The sequence below is a fragment of the Choloepus didactylus genome, chromosome 8 (assembly GCF_015220235.1).
Source record: "Choloepus didactylus isolate mChoDid1 chromosome 8, mChoDid1.pri, whole genome shotgun sequence".
Taxonomy (NCBI): Eukaryota; Metazoa; Chordata; class Mammalia; order Pilosa; family Megalonychidae; genus Choloepus; species Choloepus didactylus.
In genome coordinates, this window is record NC_051314.1 from 25,583,666 (window position 1) to 25,602,557 (window position 18,892).

General features: G+C 42.1%; 1 protein-coding gene across 2 annotated transcripts in view; it reads right to left on the bottom strand.

The window, feature by feature from the left end:
- The window catches only part of STAB2 (stabilin 2), a 163,146-nt gene that overhangs the window by 75,021 nt on the left and 69,233 nt on the right, over positions 1-18,892 (bottom strand). For both annotated transcript variants that reach the window (XM_037847099.1, XM_037847098.1), the window contains exons 23-31: positions 17,854-18,034; positions 14,157-14,250; positions 12,761-12,919; positions 9,845-9,940; positions 8,027-8,122; positions 5,410-5,457; positions 3,820-3,956; positions 3,266-3,380; positions 1,483-1,560 (exon numbers count right to left, since the gene is read on the bottom strand). In XM_037847099.1, the coding sequence (XP_037703027.1) occupies positions 1,483-1,560; positions 3,266-3,380; positions 3,820-3,956; positions 5,410-5,457; positions 8,027-8,122; positions 9,845-9,940; positions 12,761-12,919; positions 14,157-14,250; positions 17,854-18,034 (1,004 nt within the window). The remainder of the gene's footprint in view (positions 1-1,482; positions 1,561-3,265; positions 3,381-3,819; positions 3,957-5,409; positions 5,458-8,026; positions 8,123-9,844; positions 9,941-12,760; positions 12,920-14,156; positions 14,251-17,853; positions 18,035-18,892) is intronic.

Genomic DNA, 18,892 nt, shown 5'->3' on the forward strand with positions numbered 1-18,892 from the left:
GTGCCTGGCCCAGAGCAGGCCCACAGTAATTCCAATTATTACTGTGAGCAAGGCCAGGTGCTAGAGCTGATGAGGGATACAGAGAAGATGCAGTTCCATCCCTCTAGGACGTCCCATCATATAGAAGTTGGGACCTATATACCAATAAGCATCAGCTATCAATACAAGAGAGCATAGTTACAGCAAATGAGTTCAGTACAAAGAAATCCGTGGAATTTCATAGGAAGGAGAAGGGAATAAAACCAACATTCGTTGAGGGTCTGTCTACTAGGCAATTGGCATCAAGATAGATGGTGTTGTTTAATCCTTGCAGGGAAAGACAAATAAGGCTCAGAGAGATTACATAACTTGCCCAAGGTCACACAGATAGCCAAGTCATCTGGAGGCAGGGGTCAGGGAAGGCTCTACAGAGGAGGTGGGACTTGAATTGACCCCCATGACAATAATGCTTGGTGTAGGAAATGCGTTGAGGTGCAATTCTAGCTAATGAGTTATGTCTATCAAAAAAAAGTAAGTGATATGGAGAAGTATTTTTTTTTTACATATTTTTTACTTTTTAGCTTTTATAGTACTTTGGAAAGCTAAGATTGGAGAAGAAAAATATCCTCCATAAGTTATATTACTTTGCATTATATGAAGTCATAAAACCTGCACCATTCTCTGCAGATGGTGAATCACTTGCTCAAAAATGTATTTCTTAATGCCTCTTGGAAATAAATGATGACAAGGTCTTTGCAAAATAATGCACCCAGGAGTCTGACAAATAGTCTCTCTTTTCTCAACTAATAGTTGACCTTTTCTTCAACTTAAAATCACAAAGATGAGTAGAGAAAGTACCAAGGGAGAACAATTTTAGGCAAAAACGCAATTAGTTAATTGGTTTTCCCAACTTCTACCCTCCCAAAGTTCCAAATGTACCTTAAATTCCAACTTTAATTTTAAATGAAGACTCTAATATAGCGAAATCTTTTTTTTCTACTTTATACCTTTGAATACTGTTGAATTGGGTCTAGAAAAAAAATTAAAATTTCATGATAATACTTTTCTACTTTTTTCCATTTTTTTTCCTAGGGCCTTCCCAACCCCTCTTTTTAGGGTACAATAATTCCAGGGCATGGAAAAGTGATACATAACTGATTACTTTTCCAGTTCTTGATTTTATCTCACCGGCATGTATGGATTTTCCAATACTAGGACCTCAGGTGCCTTTTAAGATGTTTCCATAAATAAGAGAGATAATATGTGACCACTCTTGTGTAGGGCCTGTTGAAGAATATAGGCTGAGCAAATGGTAATTGAGTCTGATTGAATGAATAATGCCTTTAAATAGTTTTAAAATAAAAGTCATAAAGCACACCACAACTTACTTAGATATTAAAGCTCTTTTTTTTTTTTTTTTAATTTTTCAAAATGGAACTGTCCAGGAGAATAAATAACAAAGGGGAAGAGGTGGTACGCGTGTAGGATGATGGAGTTTTGTACCTTGTTAATTATGTGTATCAGTCCATTTGTGGCTGCATTGTCCCCATCGATGATGGAAGCTCCTTCAATTGTGATATTCTGTAAATACAAATCATAGCATGAAAGTGAATTTCTAAAGATTACATCTGGAAATTGGAATTACTCCTGGATTTTCCATTTTTTGAGCAGCAGTGATCTTCACATTTTTTTGGACCGTGACCCATAGGAAGAAATACCTTTGAATTGTGACTCACTATAACATACACACACACACACAAACACAGCTGAAATAAAATAATGCTTTTCACTACTATGTGGGAGCACTCTGATCATTTCAAGTCTATTCCACTCCATTCTGTTTCATTAATAAATTCTGGTTGAGGCTCACTAATTTGACCCCACAGTTGGAAAAGCATAGGTGGTAACTGACCTTCTGACTTTCCTGGACAGAATCTAACCATTTAAAAAATACATTAATAACACAGAGAGTGGCACTAAGTAAAAACCTATCTATCTACCGGCCAACTATCCATGACAGCAACTTGACTTGACCTTCTCCACTCCCCTCCTCTCTTCTTCCCATCATTATCATTTATGTGAAATTCCTACTGGGAACCCTGGGATGAAGCAGGGGACTTGTCTCACTCTGAGCAGCCCACAAGTCCACCTTCATATATTTTGGTTAAATGGAAAAATTTATATCAGACACAGAAATTAACTCATTAAAAATATGTCTTTGATGGTTAGCTCCTCTAGGTCAGGAACCTTGTTGATATATCTTTGAATCTGAAGAGGCTGGGATATGCCTGCCCGTGGTGGGTATCAGTTAATGCTTGCTAAGAGAATCAATGATATAAAATACCAATGGAAAATATCCCCAATGTCAGATATATGTGTAATGCACCAGAATTACCATAATAAGATGTTAAAAAAATCCATGGGACTGTATGTAAGTGTTTTCTACTTTCTAAAAGGAATTATCTGATGAACCACACACCTTGAGATAATGCTAAGCACAGATCCTTTTCACAGTGCTCACAATGATGAGCAGGAAAGTAGAAATGCCTTAGAGCAGTAATTCTCAAAAACAGTTTTGACTGTGGCCCATGGTCCACTGATGTAGCAGTTCACATTTTCCAGTTGAATCACCATTTTCACCATGCATGATTTATGGAAAGAGCTTTAAAATGCAGTTATGTGCAGCAGGGCAGCTGGGCTTCCTGGTGGAAGACCGAAACTCTCCCGGAGACACTGTAATAAGTGCCAGGTGTGAGCTTCTCCGGGCTCGGCCCTCCCTCGAGCACTGCCCTGTCTCCGGCACCTAGGTACTGTCTGGTGCATGGCAGCTGCTCAATAAATATTTGTTGACAGACTGACCCAAACTTCTTATAAAATTTTAGTAATCTATAATGACTTAGTTAGTAGGTTACTAGTAACCAGCTCTTAGTTAGCCATCCATAAAAATAAAAGATCTGTAATTGTACATGCTTCATGCTGAAGAACTGAAAGACTTGTCTTTTGGGATCAGTTTGACATCTGTCAGGAGAAGCCTTGGCCAATCAGTGGGAAGAGGGCCACATTTAATAGGATTATTGCTGGAGAGCAGTGTGTGTGTGTGTGTGTGTGTGTGTGTGTGAGTGTGCATATGTATCAATATCTGCCCATTACAGAACCTCCACGTGATACCTAAATGGAGGTTTATTATACTATTCTATTTTTTGCATAACACAAAATTTTAAAAAGTACAATATGAACATATGTGACATGTTTCAACTAAACAGACCATTTACATAGCTCTACTTACTCCATCCGTTTTCTCCAGTTGAAGGAAGTTGCCCTGCAAAGATGTTGCCAGCATGTCAGAAGACGACAGACTCTGCAGATCTGCCACTCCATACGTGCCTAGTAGTGTATGGTATCTAAAACAACAGTCCATGGGTTATAATTAAATATCAATACGTGAGGCACTAGACATGAGTAAGAGCAGAGGTACAGAGCTGCCAAATTCAAATTCTGCCTGCAGTTATCAGCAGTGGCACCCTGGATTAGTTACTTAACTACCCTGTGCTTCAGTTTCCACATCTGCAAAATAGGAATGATTATAATGCTCATATCTTAGAGTGGTTGGGAAGATTAACTGAGTTGTGTGTAAAGCACTTAGTACAGTGCTTGACATAGAGCTGGCTGTCAATAATTGTTAACTATTACTATTCTGGGGAGAAAAGGAGAGGTGGGTTCTAGAACATGCTCACTTCCCTGGATTTGAAAGACCATTTGGCTTCCCTATGTTAAACTCCTAAGGTATGTTCACACGGATGCCTGTAAGATATCATGAATAATAAAATACATAATACCTACTTTATTAGGGCAGGAATATTGCCCTTTGACAACCAAAAGGTTTTCTCGTCTTGGTCCATGTCCTTGATAGCTTGTTGTGTAGGAACGAGGATAGTAAGGTTTGAAGCAGCTGACAGCATGGGCTGTAGAGAAGCATCCTGAATCACATCCGAAAAAGAGAGTGTCCTGACTCATGTTAGGGGACAAGCACGGCACACTTAATGATGGGCAGAGATGACAATTTCCCATGTGATGTAATTTCAGAGATACAGGGAAGTTCTGAAGGACCCCCTTCCAAAATCCACCCCACCCACTGGCTGAGGTCTCCTGTTTCCTCTGAGACTCATTCCTTTTATTCAAATATGTGAGTCTTGTCAAAATGCAAATTTTCCTAATCAGGTCATACTTTGAGTCATTATTAATTATTTACATTTTAGGCTAAATGAAGAGTCAGAACAGGATAGTGTGGTTGTGTAAATGTGCAGAGAACCTTGATAATTCTTTGATGCTTTTGGAGTGAGGACAGTGGAGAGATTGCAGGAACAATTTCAGTATGGGAGAGTGACTGGAGGCCTGAAATCAAACTTCACCCATCCTTTTCACTTTTGCCTAGAGCCAGTTCTGGGAAGAAGCAGCATCTTACTGATAAATGTTTAATAACTGACTCTCCAAAAAAATAAAAGCTCTGGCTTATAACATATGCTGATTTCTACCATGTAACTATTTCCACCATGGCTGATTTCAAGCTACCAATATGATGGCACTGAAAGATGAGCTGGAAAAAGCTGAGCACAATCAACTCTCTTGAGATAGTACAGGCCAACTCCAGCTCACTGCGCAAGCTTCGGCACCTGAGCAGAAGCATGATCAGTCTGTATGGAAATCAGCATGCCAAGAGAGGACTCTCAGTGGTGCAGTCAAATGGGCCCCCTATAGAAGCTACAGGGAGATGTCCTAGGTGGGTACTAACCTGTTTTGGCAGGCGGCTGTTTAAAGGGGATAAACTGTTAGTGATGGTTTGGGCCGGCCACCTTTGCCCATTCGGTCAGAGGACAGATTCGGACATCTGGGCAGCATGGGGGTTGGATTCTTTGTCATAATACTTTCTAGGGGTGAGTGATAAGCTCTCCTGGGCATGTTGGGTGAAGCGCATATGAAGCACCCTGGGTTCTGAACATGAATCCCAAAGCCAACTTGGTGAATTCCAATGATGAATTACGTTAACTTTTAAAGAAGACATTTGTAATGAACGAAGCTGTACATATACATTTGAATTGTTTGAAAAGTTGACCATCAGCTACCCTAGATCAGAGGTTTTTGGCCCTGGTTACACATTAGAATCACTTGGGAAGCTTTACAAAATATGCTGATGCCCAGACTGAACTTCTGACCAATTAAATGAGAATCTCTGGGGGAGAGGTGGGGGGTTGGGCATTTAAAAAACATGTTCTATGTGATTCCAAAGGGCAGGTAGGGCTGAAAGTACTACTTTAGACAAACCACACACCCCTACCCCTTCATACCAGCTGAATTCTCAGTTTTCTATAATAGACATTTCCAATTTCTAAAATTATATACATTCTCAATCCTAGATTCCACAAATGTACTCACATTTATCCACTGGTTAAATATAGCTGCTTCAGAGAGAAATGACAATTCCTTATTCATACCATGCAAGAGAGGGAGGAAGACATGAGAGAGAACAAAAGAGAAGGGACAATGAGCAACAAAATCACAGTGCATTTCCGGGTAACCTGCACTTAACCTTCCCAGGGCTGGACTAGTTTCTTTGCCAGCCTCGCTGGTGCTTCTGATGTGAAAAGATGCCACAGCTAGTTGAGTCTCTAGGTTGCAGAGCTATGCATTCCTTTCACGCTTAGGTGGCACAGTTATCTTCTAAATTTGAGGTAAAGAAGTCGTTCCAGAAACTTCCAATGAAGCAAGCAGCAACCTGAAGTTCTTCCAAATCAGAATTTAGGTTGGAAGAAGATGGCCACTCAGACTAGGTGAGGGGTCACAAAGCTCAGTAAACAGCCCCCTTTAGGGTCAGGCATCGAGTCGGCTCACCACGGGACCGTGGAGCCAATCTGCCTGCATTTTCATTTTGGTTCAGCTACTGAAGAGTTCCTTAGGCAAGCTACCTAATCTCTCTGAGCCTCGGTTTTCCCATCTGTAAAATGGGAATAATGAAAGTTCGAACTCATAAGGCTGATGTGAGAATAGAGGAATTAATGTTTTTAAAGTGCTTAAAATAGAGGCTGACATGCCATAAATGTTAGGTAAGTTTTGTCTACTCTTGGTGTTAATTTATCACAACTGTGAGATTTATTAATTAAAGAACATATAGATTCAGCCACCACAATTAGCACTGGAGTGGAGTGAAGGGCAGATACAACGTATGAAAGGGGAAAGATGCCTCTGCTCATATACAACTTGCAGTTGCTTTGGGAAATTAAGATTTGAAAAGATAACCAGCACTGCCATTAGATCAATGACATCTGACATTGTGATAAAGTATATGGAGGCCTGGACATTGAGTTTAAAAAGACTGGGTTCAATTGCTGGGTCTGCCATTTACAAGCTGTGTGATCTTGGGCAAGTCACTTCACCTCTTTGAAAATTCAAGCTCTTTATCTGAAAAGTGAATATGATAATGCTTTCCTCTTAAGGTTATGAAACTTAAATGCTTTAATTTATGGGAAAGCATTTTTAAGCTATTAAATACCATGAAAATAGCAATAACAATTATTATAGGCAAATTTACATAAAGCCAGTGAATATCAGAGTTGTCTCAATTCTATTTTTGGAAGTAGGTGGGGGTAAATTAGTACGCCAACGAATGAATAAACACAGGAGTTGAGATGCTTAAGCGGTTCCTTTAAGAGGATTCTTTAAGGGAGAGGAGGGCGCGAATTGAACCTGAGCTGACAGCAGGAAGGTCAGAGGCTGGGCCCAGGAGGGAGAGAGGAACGGGGCCTCTGCACGGAGCTGGGAAAGCGGCAGCTAAGCAGGAGGGGGAGGGTGTTTGGAAGCAAAGTGAGAGTTGCTCCTGTGCGACGATGGCCAAGGATTTGGGCTCCATCTTGTTTTTCTTGGAAGGAGAAGGACAGTTTGAAAGCAGGGTTTGAGGGCTTTAGGGTTTTACGGAATGTGGCCGATGGACAGAGGAGAGAAAATGCTGGGACCTCGGCTCCATGGTGTAGGGGTCGGGACTGGTCACTTGGGAAGCGAAAGGTGGGAAGGACCATGAGTAGGAAGGGGAAGCCCAGCGTCAGATGCTGCTGTCAGCCCACTGAGAACAAGGCAGGTTCGGAGGGCCTGGGGGATGGTGAGGCCAATGGCTTCAGTTGCGTGAGAGGAGGGACCAGAAATCAAATGGCAGCTAGTTGATCCAAAAGTAAGCGATGAGAAGAATCCATCAAATTACTTTATTCCTCAATTCAACAAGTATTTATAAGCGCCTCTTAGGCACTGGGAGCAAAATAGCAACCAAGACAAAAGTTTCTGCCTTCGAGGCATTGATAGTCCAGTGGCAGAGACAGATTAATGTACAAGCAGTAAGGATTCAGTGTGACATGTGCTCTACTGACAGAATACACTGGTAGGTTAGGGCTTGGGCTCTGTGTGCAGACAGTCAAGGGCTGGATTCCTCACTCTGGAGCTGAGGGACCTCAGGCAAGTCTGCTTAGCCTCTCAGTTTCCTCATCTATAAAATGGGCATAATGATAGCATCAGCTCAGAGGGTTGTTATGAAGTTTAAATGGGGTGTAGCTGTATGTAAAGGGCTTAGTAAGATGTCTGGTACATAGAAAGCATTCAAACACACACACACACACACACACACACACACGTACACTGTGTAGATGGGGTAAGCACAGGATTTCTGGGTGCCCAGACCCAGACAAAAGCACCTGGAGAGCTCAGCAGAGGCCAGTTGGCTGCTCGTTTGGGAAGTCTGGGAATGGAAAGAGGCAGGGTGACAAGAAAGGGAAGTTGGATGGCATGAGCTGCTTGACACATAATAGGTGCTCAATAAAAGCCAGGCCCTTTCAGCCTGTAGAAGATTTGTGACCCTCAGAGCACGTATAACATCTGGGAGGAGCAGCTTGCTCCATACTGAATCTTTTTGAGCAAACGATTTGGAGAGCACTTTAAAGGCATATAGCGAAGAGGGCTTAAAGGGTTTGTCTTTGTTATTCTGAACTTGAGTTTGCCTCAGATGACTTACCACGACTGCGTTTCCATAGCACAGAAGGCCATCTCCTTGATAGCCCTCTCGACAAACACAGCTCCAGATGCCAGAAGAAGTCAACTGACAGGTGGCCTGATACAATGAAGACAGAAGAAATGGTTTGCTTTCCTAACCAGAGTTAGATGTGAGTTAGATCAGTGAGACAACAGGCTCCATCTAAGGTGAGAATTGCGAATTTGAGGCTAAGAGGTAGTGGAAACAACCCGAAGACCCAAAAGTGTTGCAACGAAAGGCTCTTATTTGCATGTTTAGTACTGAAATTATTTAATCACATTTAAATTCTTTCTTTTTATCCCCTGCCAGATTTAGCAAATAAAAATACAAGGCACCCAGTTTAATTTTCAGAGAAATAATGCAATATTTGGGGCATAGTTGTGCTGAAAAATTATCCATTGTTTATTTGAAATTCACATTTAACTGGGTATCCTGCATTTCATATAGCAACCATATGTTGGTTCTTATTGAAAGCTGCAACAACCATTCACATTTGGTATATAAGGGTTTGCTTGGACTTAAATTAAGCAGGAGTGTTGGAACTCCTTCAGCTTTATGAAGTGCTCTTGTGATTCTTGGGTAACAGATGCTTTGGGGGCTTCTCCCCTCCCCACTCTCTTCTCTGAGAACTACCCCTGCCACCCACTGATGCACACGAAGGGTGGGCTCTGGCAGCCGTACTCATAACATTATCATGCACTTCCTGGCCAAAATTGATTGACTTATATGTGGACACCCAGACCTAGCTGGATTGGTTAGATTCTTTCTCCTATGACTTGGAATTAGGACTCAGGTTGCTGATGTTAGTTGATATCACTGGACATGCTGATATAGCTATAAGAATGGATAGCCATTTACCCCAAGATGTACAGAGAAGCATTAAATCTGGGAAAGAAGACAGAGGCAGACAGAGAGAGAGGAGAGAAAGTAAATGCAGAAAGAAAGTAAATGCACAGAGAGAAGTAAAACGAGAGATCATGAGGATTGGGGAAAGAAGCTCCTTTGATCCTGGTATCTTCAGGTCCTGGTTCTGGGCCCTGGGAAAGTCCAGTGGTACTTCCTGCCTCTAGATTCCTGGAGCTGTCCCAGGGTATTCCCAGCAAATTCCTGTTTCACTTAAAGTTGATTTGTGTGGATTCCATTACTTGCAAACAAAAGATATGTAACTAAGGCATCTTCTTCATTGGTTCTGGTATTTGGTTGCTTAGTGATGATCTTTTGTAAACCTACACATGACCAGCTTGAATATCTTTGCCAACTCCTCCATAATTTAGAAACAAGGCACATTCTATACTTCAATGGAGATTTTCACTAATAATTTGGGTAAAACTCTGTTATGACATTCAAGAGGGGAGTCCAGTTGCTTTTTAAACTATCCTGTTGACTTAGAGTTGCCAGATTTAGCAAATAAAGACATAGGGCACCCAGTTAAATTTGAATTTCAGATGAATGATAAATATTTTTTGGCATAAGTATTTTCCATACAATACTGGGGACATACTGGTGCTGAAAATTATTATTTATTTATTGGAAATTCAAATTTTAACTGGACAACTGGTATTTTATCTGGGAACTCTATCCTGGTTTTTCCCAGCTTTGGAATGGAGCGAAAGTTGCAACAATCACTCACATTCTGCTTAGGAAACCCCTTGGGGGGAGGTGGGGGTTGGGAGTTGGGGGAGTCTACAAGACATTTGCTCATTACTAGACCCAGACAAGAAACAATCTAACCTTTTTTTCTTTCTCAAACAATTTTTCATTCAGTAAGGAAAAGACAACAACAACAAACAAGTAACTCACCAATGGGTGACATTTCCCGGTTTGTTCCAAGCATGAAGTTATTGGTTCACAGTCAATCCCATTGCCTCGGAATCCTTTCTTACACTCACACTCATTCTATAATTCCAAGAAGAGAATCAAAGGGAATTACTGAAGCTACGTATCTTCCTTTCCCTTGTGGGGCACTGAAAAATGCACTTGCCTTCATAGCCATCGGCCCATCGGAGCACAGTGCTGACAGCTTGCGTTTTTTTTTTTTTTTTTTCTGGTTTTTTAATGCAGTTTTATTGAGATATATTCACATACCAGATAATCATCCAAAGTGTATACAGTCAGTGGTTCACAGTATCATCATATAGTTGTGCATTCATCACCATAATCAATTTTTTTAACATTTTCATTACTCAAAAAATTCCTTCTAGATTTTCAATACACATTTTTTAGCATAGTCAAGCCTGTTAGGGTTATATATTTATTTCCTGGCATATTTAAATTTCGGTGCCGTATACTCTTTATAAACCCTTTTTAATGGCAATGTAAAGTTACATGGTAGGAACGTACTGTGGTGTACCTAACCATTCCCCAAAGGTAAGGCATTTGTGTAGGTTCCACTTTTTATAATTCTAAGACTGCAGTGAACGTTATTGTACCTCAATCTTTGTCCTTTATTTCAAGTTATTCCCTGAGGATTAGAACTAGGACTTTTGAGGAAAGGTATGAATTTAAGGCTCTTGGTCCATATTGCCAAATTGCTTTCCAGATAATTTATAATTTTTGTTCTGACCAGTGCTCCTAAATCCTGTGTGTGAGACTTTTCACATTGGCTTTGTGAGAAATTCCCCATGAATAAGAAAAAACTATTAAGTTCTGAGCAGTGACCATATCTTGGGAAGACAAAATGACAGAACTGTTTGGATACATGCTGTGGTTTGTTTGGGCTTCTACACCCTCCTCCTCCCTCAGCCGGAGCCAGTCTTATCCCATATACTCAACATAGCTTAAACTCTTTACTGTTTGTATTATACAGTGATCTTGTCAGCACGTGTCAGTCAGTGTTTGTTTACATGTGAATTTTAGAACATTGGGATATGTCTTTCTGGGGGGAGGGAGGGATCCTCTGTGCAGAATCCTGTGATTGCGTTTGTTATACTTCGGGTCCCAGCGCTGCTGGAGCCCACATTTCATATTACATCTCCCAATCTGCTATTTCCTTTCTCTTCTGAGTTCATTAGCACAGAAGGACCGTATAGAGATAGTCTCAGAGAAAACTTAGACCCCAATGAGCATCACATTGCAAAAGATGGTCTACTCTACCTAAGAGGCGAAGGCTACGTGAGTATGGTGTGTCCACTCGGGGGAGAGCCATACACAGGGCCCCTGCTGGCCTAGAAGGCATTTTGTGCAATTAGGAAAAGGCACTCCCACTGAGCAGGTGATTTATTTTTTTTAAGCAAGAAAGTATTTTAAATTAAAGTATGTATATTATTTTTGCAGCCATAATGTTATTGCACACTAAATAGGCTACAGTATAGCATAAACATAACTTTTATATGCCTTGGGAAACCAAAAGGGCAGGCGAATTTGAGTAAGTTACTGCCTCTACATGGACAAGCCGTGGGCACACGGCTCCGCAGGTGGACAGCACATTCATGCAACAAAAAATGCCCCTTCCTCTGGAGATTTAGGCCTGCCTCAGGGTACATGCCTTGGGGAACAGGGCCCAGGTTGGATTTCAGCCCCCACTGGCTCCATCGGTTGGGCACTTTGTGCCATACACAAACTACACCATGGAAGCAGCAGTGGCCCTGACCATGCAGCTAGTAAATATGATGGTGATAAGGGTTGTGTGATAAAATGGGGAAATGTTTGTGCCGAGTGCAGAGGAAACAACAAAATTGTGTAGTTGATTACAACACTGTAAACGGGGGGAAAAGAACAAACTTAACATAAGAAAAACCAAACATAAGAAAGATCAGGAGAAAAAAATACACCGTTATACAAATGGTGATTGTGGGGGCAATGTGACAGTGATTTAAGTCCCCCGCCGGCCCCGTTTTTCTCAAAACTTCTTTCATTATCATGCATTATTTTAACATTTAAGATATAATTAAAGGTGGAGTAATATCTTCAATTGGTGCAAAAACAGGTATGGATTGACTGACTATTAAGGAACCAGCAATGGGCCTTTAAGCTCCTTTCAATTTAGAGAGGAAGAGGAAGACAAAGCATAGATACATTAAAGTAATTAAGAAGGGTCCAATCTTAAGACATACTGAAAAACAAGAGACATTATAAGCCATATGGATTAACTGGCACATGTGACACACATGTAATGAGGAGGGGAAGGGCTGGGAATGTTCTGGAAAGTGGGACTTGGCTGGGCCTTGAGAGAGGGCAGGGAGAAGGGGGAGGCTGTACAAGCTGAGGAAGAAAGTCAGGAGAAATGAACAGAGGTGGGAAAGCAGGCATATTTGCATAAACCCCAGAGATACAGGCAATCCATTAGGTTGTGTGAAGAAATCAATAAAACTTCAATTAATGTATTTTTACCTTTGATAAATATTATTTCCTATATGTACTTCATAAGGTAAATGTGTATATCTTATACATGGGTGTATCATTGACAGAATCACATGTGTATACAACTTAAAAATAAATATTTTTAAGTGGGATTGTGTGCTTGACAATATTCTACTGACTGGGGTGTGTGATCAAAAAAAAAATGTGGATGCAGAGGAGATGGAGAGGAAGGGCTTCTAAGAAGAGAGAGTAATAGTTCTCACATCCTAGGTTTGTGGTGACAATTAATCCATCCTCATCATAACAAATTGTAAAAAAGCAGCAGTAAGTTCTAGCCAAAATGCTTCTGTGTCTAGGGGAAAAATAAAAAGTCACAGCAGGAAGCCTACTTTCTGCTCTCTACCATGTCAAACCTACCTGCCCTGGGCCTACGTACAAACAGGTTGCGTTGCCGTGGCAGCCACCAGCGCCAGGCAGCAGACAGTTGTTGATCTCTGAGCAGTCTCTCCCATTCCCGGTCCATCCCTGCTGGCACACACACCTGTGGGACCCGGTGCCAGTTTTGATGCATTCTGCCTGTGGGAGGTAAAGAAAGAGCAAGACCTCTGAAACCTCATCCAGCCCCATGATCCCAAAAGTAAAAGGGATTTCCAGAGGTATATTCTTGAAACATAGATTTTCAGAGTGCAATGGAAATGATTGAAACATATTTGTATTGAGATTAGTAGAAAAGATTAGATGATTTTAAAGAACAAAACTGCTTGGAGTTGGCCAGCTACTGGCTGCCACCACTAACATCATCATGCCATTTATTGAGTCAGGGACTATTCTTGATGTTTTGCAGGTATAAGACATGCAGGAGGTACTGTTATTATTATGTCTGCTTTATAGATAAGGAAACTCAGGCTCAGAGGAGTTAAGTAACTTGCCCAAGGTCACACAGCTTCAAAGAAGCATGAACCCAGGTCTAGACACTGGCAGGGCTCAAGTGTCTAACCACTCTACCACCTCCCAGACCCTTGCAGGATGATCCATCAGGAGGCTAAAGGACAGGGTGAGGGGAGAGGCAGGTACACGAGAAATTGCTCGATGAGGCTGTGGGCGGGTCTCATTAAGGGGCGCTGGTGGGCGGTGGGCTGGAGTAAGGCATTTGCATCTGGGTTTCATCTTCTGAGCCTGGGGAAGTTACTGAAGAGGGTTAGGCATGGGAGAAACATGATCTGATTCACTTTGAGCCACTCTGGCTGTTGTTTGGGCAATGTAAAATTACTTTTACCTCAGTAAGATGAAGCAGGCAGAACAGTCAGTAAGCAGTAGGTAAAGGGTGAAGATCCCTAGGGTCAGAGTGTTGTTGATGACAGTGATATTTGAGGGGTATCAGTGAAGGTAATGATGGGTTCTGCTACATCCCTAACAACAACAGAGCTTAGGGCAAGTCACATAACCTCCCTCAGCCTCAGTTTCCTAATCTGCTTTATTGGGTTTGGGGGAGGAACAAATGATATCACATACAATAACATCCCTTGTGAGCTGTAAAATTTGAATCAAGAGTTTATTGCTATTGATCTCAATACCTGATTTTCAGGCTGTGTTTTTAAGAACCCAAAGCCCCCTGCACATCTGGAGCTGGAGCACCCCCCTGCACATCTGGATTTAGGAAGTATAGAGGGTCATGAAGGGGCCAAGCAGCCATCTTTAAAATGAGTCCTCTTGGCAATTGTCATGCACAAGTGCTTCATGCATATGAAGAGGGATCAGCTACTCCCTTTGAATGCAGATCTCCAGGATCTCCTCAAAAAGGACCAACACTTACATTGGGGCTGCAGCCCCCAGGGGTTAATCCTGTGCAAGGGTCCATCTCAGAACAGAGGATTCCATCTCCTTCATATCCTGCTTTGCAAACACAGCTGCAAGGAAGAATGCACAAAATCAGCCACAGAAATAGAAGCATTAACCACCCCAAAGGTGGCCAGGCTGACAGGAGGGAACAAGTTTGGGGCCAGGTGGCTCCGCTGTCTGTCCTTGCAGAGGAGCCCATGTGTGAAGGTGGGGTGGGGAGCAGCCAGACACACCTGGGCATGGATCCAGGCCCCACCTCTTAGCAGTCATTTGAACATGGGTGTGCCCCTTACCTGTTAGGAGACTTTGTTTCCTTATCTGGAAAATGGGTGTAATAATAGCTAGTATGAAGATTAAATGAGCTGACACACGTGGAGCATTTGGCAGGGCATGTGGCACCAATACGGCTCAAATGTGGCAGCTTTTCTGCTGTTATTGGACTAGAGTCTGCCTCTTTGTAGCTCTCCCACTTTTACTAGTTACCACCTCTGGTTCAGCAGGGAACAACTCCGTCCTCTCATCTTCTGAGTGACAGCTCTGAAAATGCTTGAAAATCGTCCTCAGGTGAGATCCTTCTCCCTCTCCATTCTTTGGTTCCTCAGGTTTTCTCCTTTCCAGACAGAACATTCTCAAGGGCCTCATTTTCTCACCTGACATGGTTTCCTGACTCATCACCCTCTCAGACACACACCTCGGAAAATGTCCCGCCATGGCACTGACAGTTCAATGCAGGGCCACTCCTTCATTCCTTTGCTCAGCAAATTTTCATTAAGTGCCCTGTGCTCAGTGCTGGGGACACCATGGGGATTCATCATAACACCAGGTAACTACTGCAAATTCAGTCATATGTGCGTCACAAAAATGAGAAAAAAATTTTTTTTTCATTTCTCCAGGTTCCTCTAGGAACCAAATACTTTACCCAGTGCCCAAATGAAGAAACAGGGTGATCTGTGCCAGCAGGGACTTTCCTAAGGCTACAAAGTACATACTGACCCATGTCTACCATCCTTTGTGGGTGAATTAAGAGTTTTTAAGGTGAATTGCAGTATGTGGGATTTTTGCCTTATGAACTGAAATAGTTCCTAACTCCTTAGGAAGATGCATTTCCATCATTCAATTGTGGGGTGGCGCTGGGTGGGGGAAGACATAGTCTCTGGCCTCATAAAGCCGACATTCTAGTAGGGGAGACAGGTCATAAACAAGTAAATAAATAACTATGTAATTGCAAATTAAGAAAAGTGGTGTATATAATTACATGGAACTTTGAATAGAAAGTGAGATCTGGTGGGTTTGTACAGGTTTGTGAGAAATCCCGAAACATCCCAAAGTAATTTGGGCAGAGAATAAAAATGTATTTGCAGAAACCCCCTGAGGAACTGGGGAAAAAATGCAGAAAAAATTGGGCTTCCCCACTTGGGTTATTACTGATATTCTCACAAGCACTGGGGACTACCATTGTAAACCCTTTATCTTGGGGCTTGCCCTTATGAAACTTGCTACTGCAAAGGAGAGGCTAAGCCTACTTAAAATCGTGCCTAAGAGTCACCTCCAGAGAACCTTTTTGTTGCTCACATGTGGCCTCTCGCTCTCTAAGCCACCTTGGCGGGTGAACCCACTGTCCTCCCCTCTACATGGGACATGAGTCCTAGGGGTGTAAATCTCCCTGGCAAAGCAGGATGTGACTCCAGGATGAGCCTGAACCCGGCACTGTGGAATGGAGAAAATCTTCTTGATCAAAAGGGGGAAGCAAAATGAAACAAAATAGTTTCAGTGGTGGAGAGATTTCAAATGGAGTCGAGAGATTCTGGAGGTTATTCTTCTGCATATTAGAGATATACCTTATTATTATTAGTGTATTGGAATAGCCAGAAGGAAATACCTGAAACTGTTGAACTGCAACCCAGTAGCCTTGATTCTTGAAGACGACTGCATAACTATGTAGCTTACATGCTGTGACTTGTGGCTCACACTCCCTTTATACTGTGTACGGACAGATAAGTAGAAAAATAGGGACAAAAACTAAATGAAAAATAGGGTGGGATGGGTGGGGGAATGGAATGCTTTGGGTATTCTTTTTTACTTTTATTTTTATTCTTATTTTTATTCTTTTTGGACTAAGGAAAACGTTCAAAAAGTGAGTGGGGTGATGAATGTATAACTATATCATGATACTGTGAACAGCTGATTGTACACTGTGGATGACTGCATGGTATGTGAATATATCTCAATAAAACTTAATTAAAAAAAGAAAAGAAGTGTAAAAATAGGACCCAAGAATTCCAGATATCCTCTGCATCACCCAGGATATTTTGGGTGATTATTGCCTTTGAACCAGATATTCTCAGAGAGGAAAATTTCAGCTGACCGCCCCCACCCCCGTCCCCCTGTCCCTGAACCCACTGCATATGTTAGACAGTATCAAGGAAATAAATGGTGAGTGTGCCGGTTTGAATGTATTATGTCCCCCAGAAAAAGCTGTATTCTTTGATGCAATCTTGTGGGGCAGACATAGTAGTGGGGATTAAGTTGCAATGTTTGAATTGGGTTGTTTGCATAGAAATGTGCCCCACCCAACTGTGGGTAATAACTCTAATTGGATGGTTTCCATGGAGGTGTTACCCCAGCCATTCAGGCTGAGTCTAAATTAAATCACTGGAGCCATATAAATGAGGTGACAAACAGAAGGAACTCAGTGCAGCTGAGCGTGACATTTTGAAGAGGAGCTAAAGCCAAGAGGGACTCTTTGAAGAACGCACAGGAGCCGAGAGAGGAGCTTCAGCTTACAGAGACATTTTGGAGACGGCCTTTGAAAGCAGACTTTTGCTCCAGAGAAGCTAAGAGAGGACAAACGTCCCAAGAGCAACTAAGAGTGACATTTTTGAGGAGCTGAAGCCTAGAGTGGAACATCCTGGGAGAAAGCCATTTTGAAACCAGAACTTTGGAGCAGATGCCAGCCACGTGCCTTCCCAGCTAACAGAGGTTTTCCGGACACCAATGGCCATCCTTCAGTGAAGGTACCCGATGGTTGATGTGTTACCTTGGACACTTTAGGCCTTAAGACTGTAATTGTGTAACCAAATAAACCCCCCTTATAAAAGCCAATCCATTGCTGGTGTTTTGCATTCTGGCAGCATTAGCAAACCAGAACAGTGAGACATTGACCACAGATGCAGTTTTCTTTAATGGGGAGCTGTTAGGAAGTAAAGGCATTTTTAAAGAGTTTGAAGGTTGGTCAACAAATCTTCATTTCCTTCACATAAGTGATGATAATAATTACTGTTTCCATAATTAAAAATCTTTTATATTCTAGTATACATACTAGAATGCTTTTCTAGTATATATACTGCTATTCAGTATATATACTGAATATATATTCAGTAAAGTGAATATTAGTTATTCTAATCTTCACAAGTGCCCGGCAAGGTAGGTAACATCATTTTTCTTGTTCTAATGAGGAAAGCGAGGCTCAGAGAGGTTAAGTAACTTGCCCAAGGTCACACAGTTGGTAAATTTCAAAGCGGAAAATGCTGCAATTTGAACCCACCTTCACTGGAGGTTTTTTCCTCCACAAAAGCCGCACTGTCAGCTGGAGAGAAGAGGCCTTAGCTTACCAAGGAGTGAGATATAGGTTTGGCTGCAGGTGATTAAAGCCTTGGCCCTCCAAGACCTACCTGGCTGTCCCATTGCTGTATTCACAGGAGGCATGGATATGGCAGAACTGCATGTAGGGCCCACAGGCTGAGATCTGCTTGTCGCAGAATTTTCCAGCAGAGCCGTCTCTGCACGTGCCGGCAAGACAGGCCCCATCACTGTCTATCCTGTTATTGCACATTCCATGAACACACAGACATTCTGAAAGAGAGGGAGAGGAACATTCAGGTCTGGGAGAGCAAGCTTAGCAGTGGACCCGACATCATGGAGGACAGGATCTCCTCTTCTGGTCCCTTCCTCTCTCCAGTTTGAGTGGAACCTGGGGCCGAGGCTCCAGCTGCAGCTTCTTAGAGTCTCAAGGATGAGGGCAGGTTGTAATGGTGTGAAAGAGGCCAAGGAACTCAATTTTCAACTGCTTTATGCTTTGTGGTTGGAGGCTTTAGTCACGAAATTTATCACCTTTTCCTAAGGTATTATGGAATAAACAGAAGTGATTTCTCTACCACGACATGGTCCTGATAGGTAGCTCATGCCTTTATTCTTTGCTCTTTGTTCCTGGAAACCAATGATAACTAATGGCCAGTATTTGACCACTGACTTTGTTCTAGGGATTGACTAGCCTTAAACATGAGCTATCTTATTAATAGTCACCACAAACCCAGAAGAGAGGTATTTTTATAATCCCCTTTTTCCAGATGAAGAAACCGAGGCCCAGAGAGGTGAAGCAATTTGTTCACCTTGCTGCTAAGTTCCAAAGCAAGTACTTGAGCCCAAGCCTTTAAAGTCCATTTCTATTACTGACTATGTATAAATAGTAGATTCTTATAAAACTGGCATTTCTACATCCCTGGGTCACTTTATTGTTGGCTGACTACTTTGCTTTTGATTCCAGGTATTTTTAAATTGCCACATGAGCTCAGCAGACTCAGGCTCCCCTGCCTGGGGGAGTGAAAAGATGGGCACAGAGGGTCTCATCAGAGGTGGCAAGGATTTGGGGGCTGGAAATACAGCCAGAGAGGAAGGAGTCTGAGGTTTTGTCCTGGAAGAGACTGATGGGAG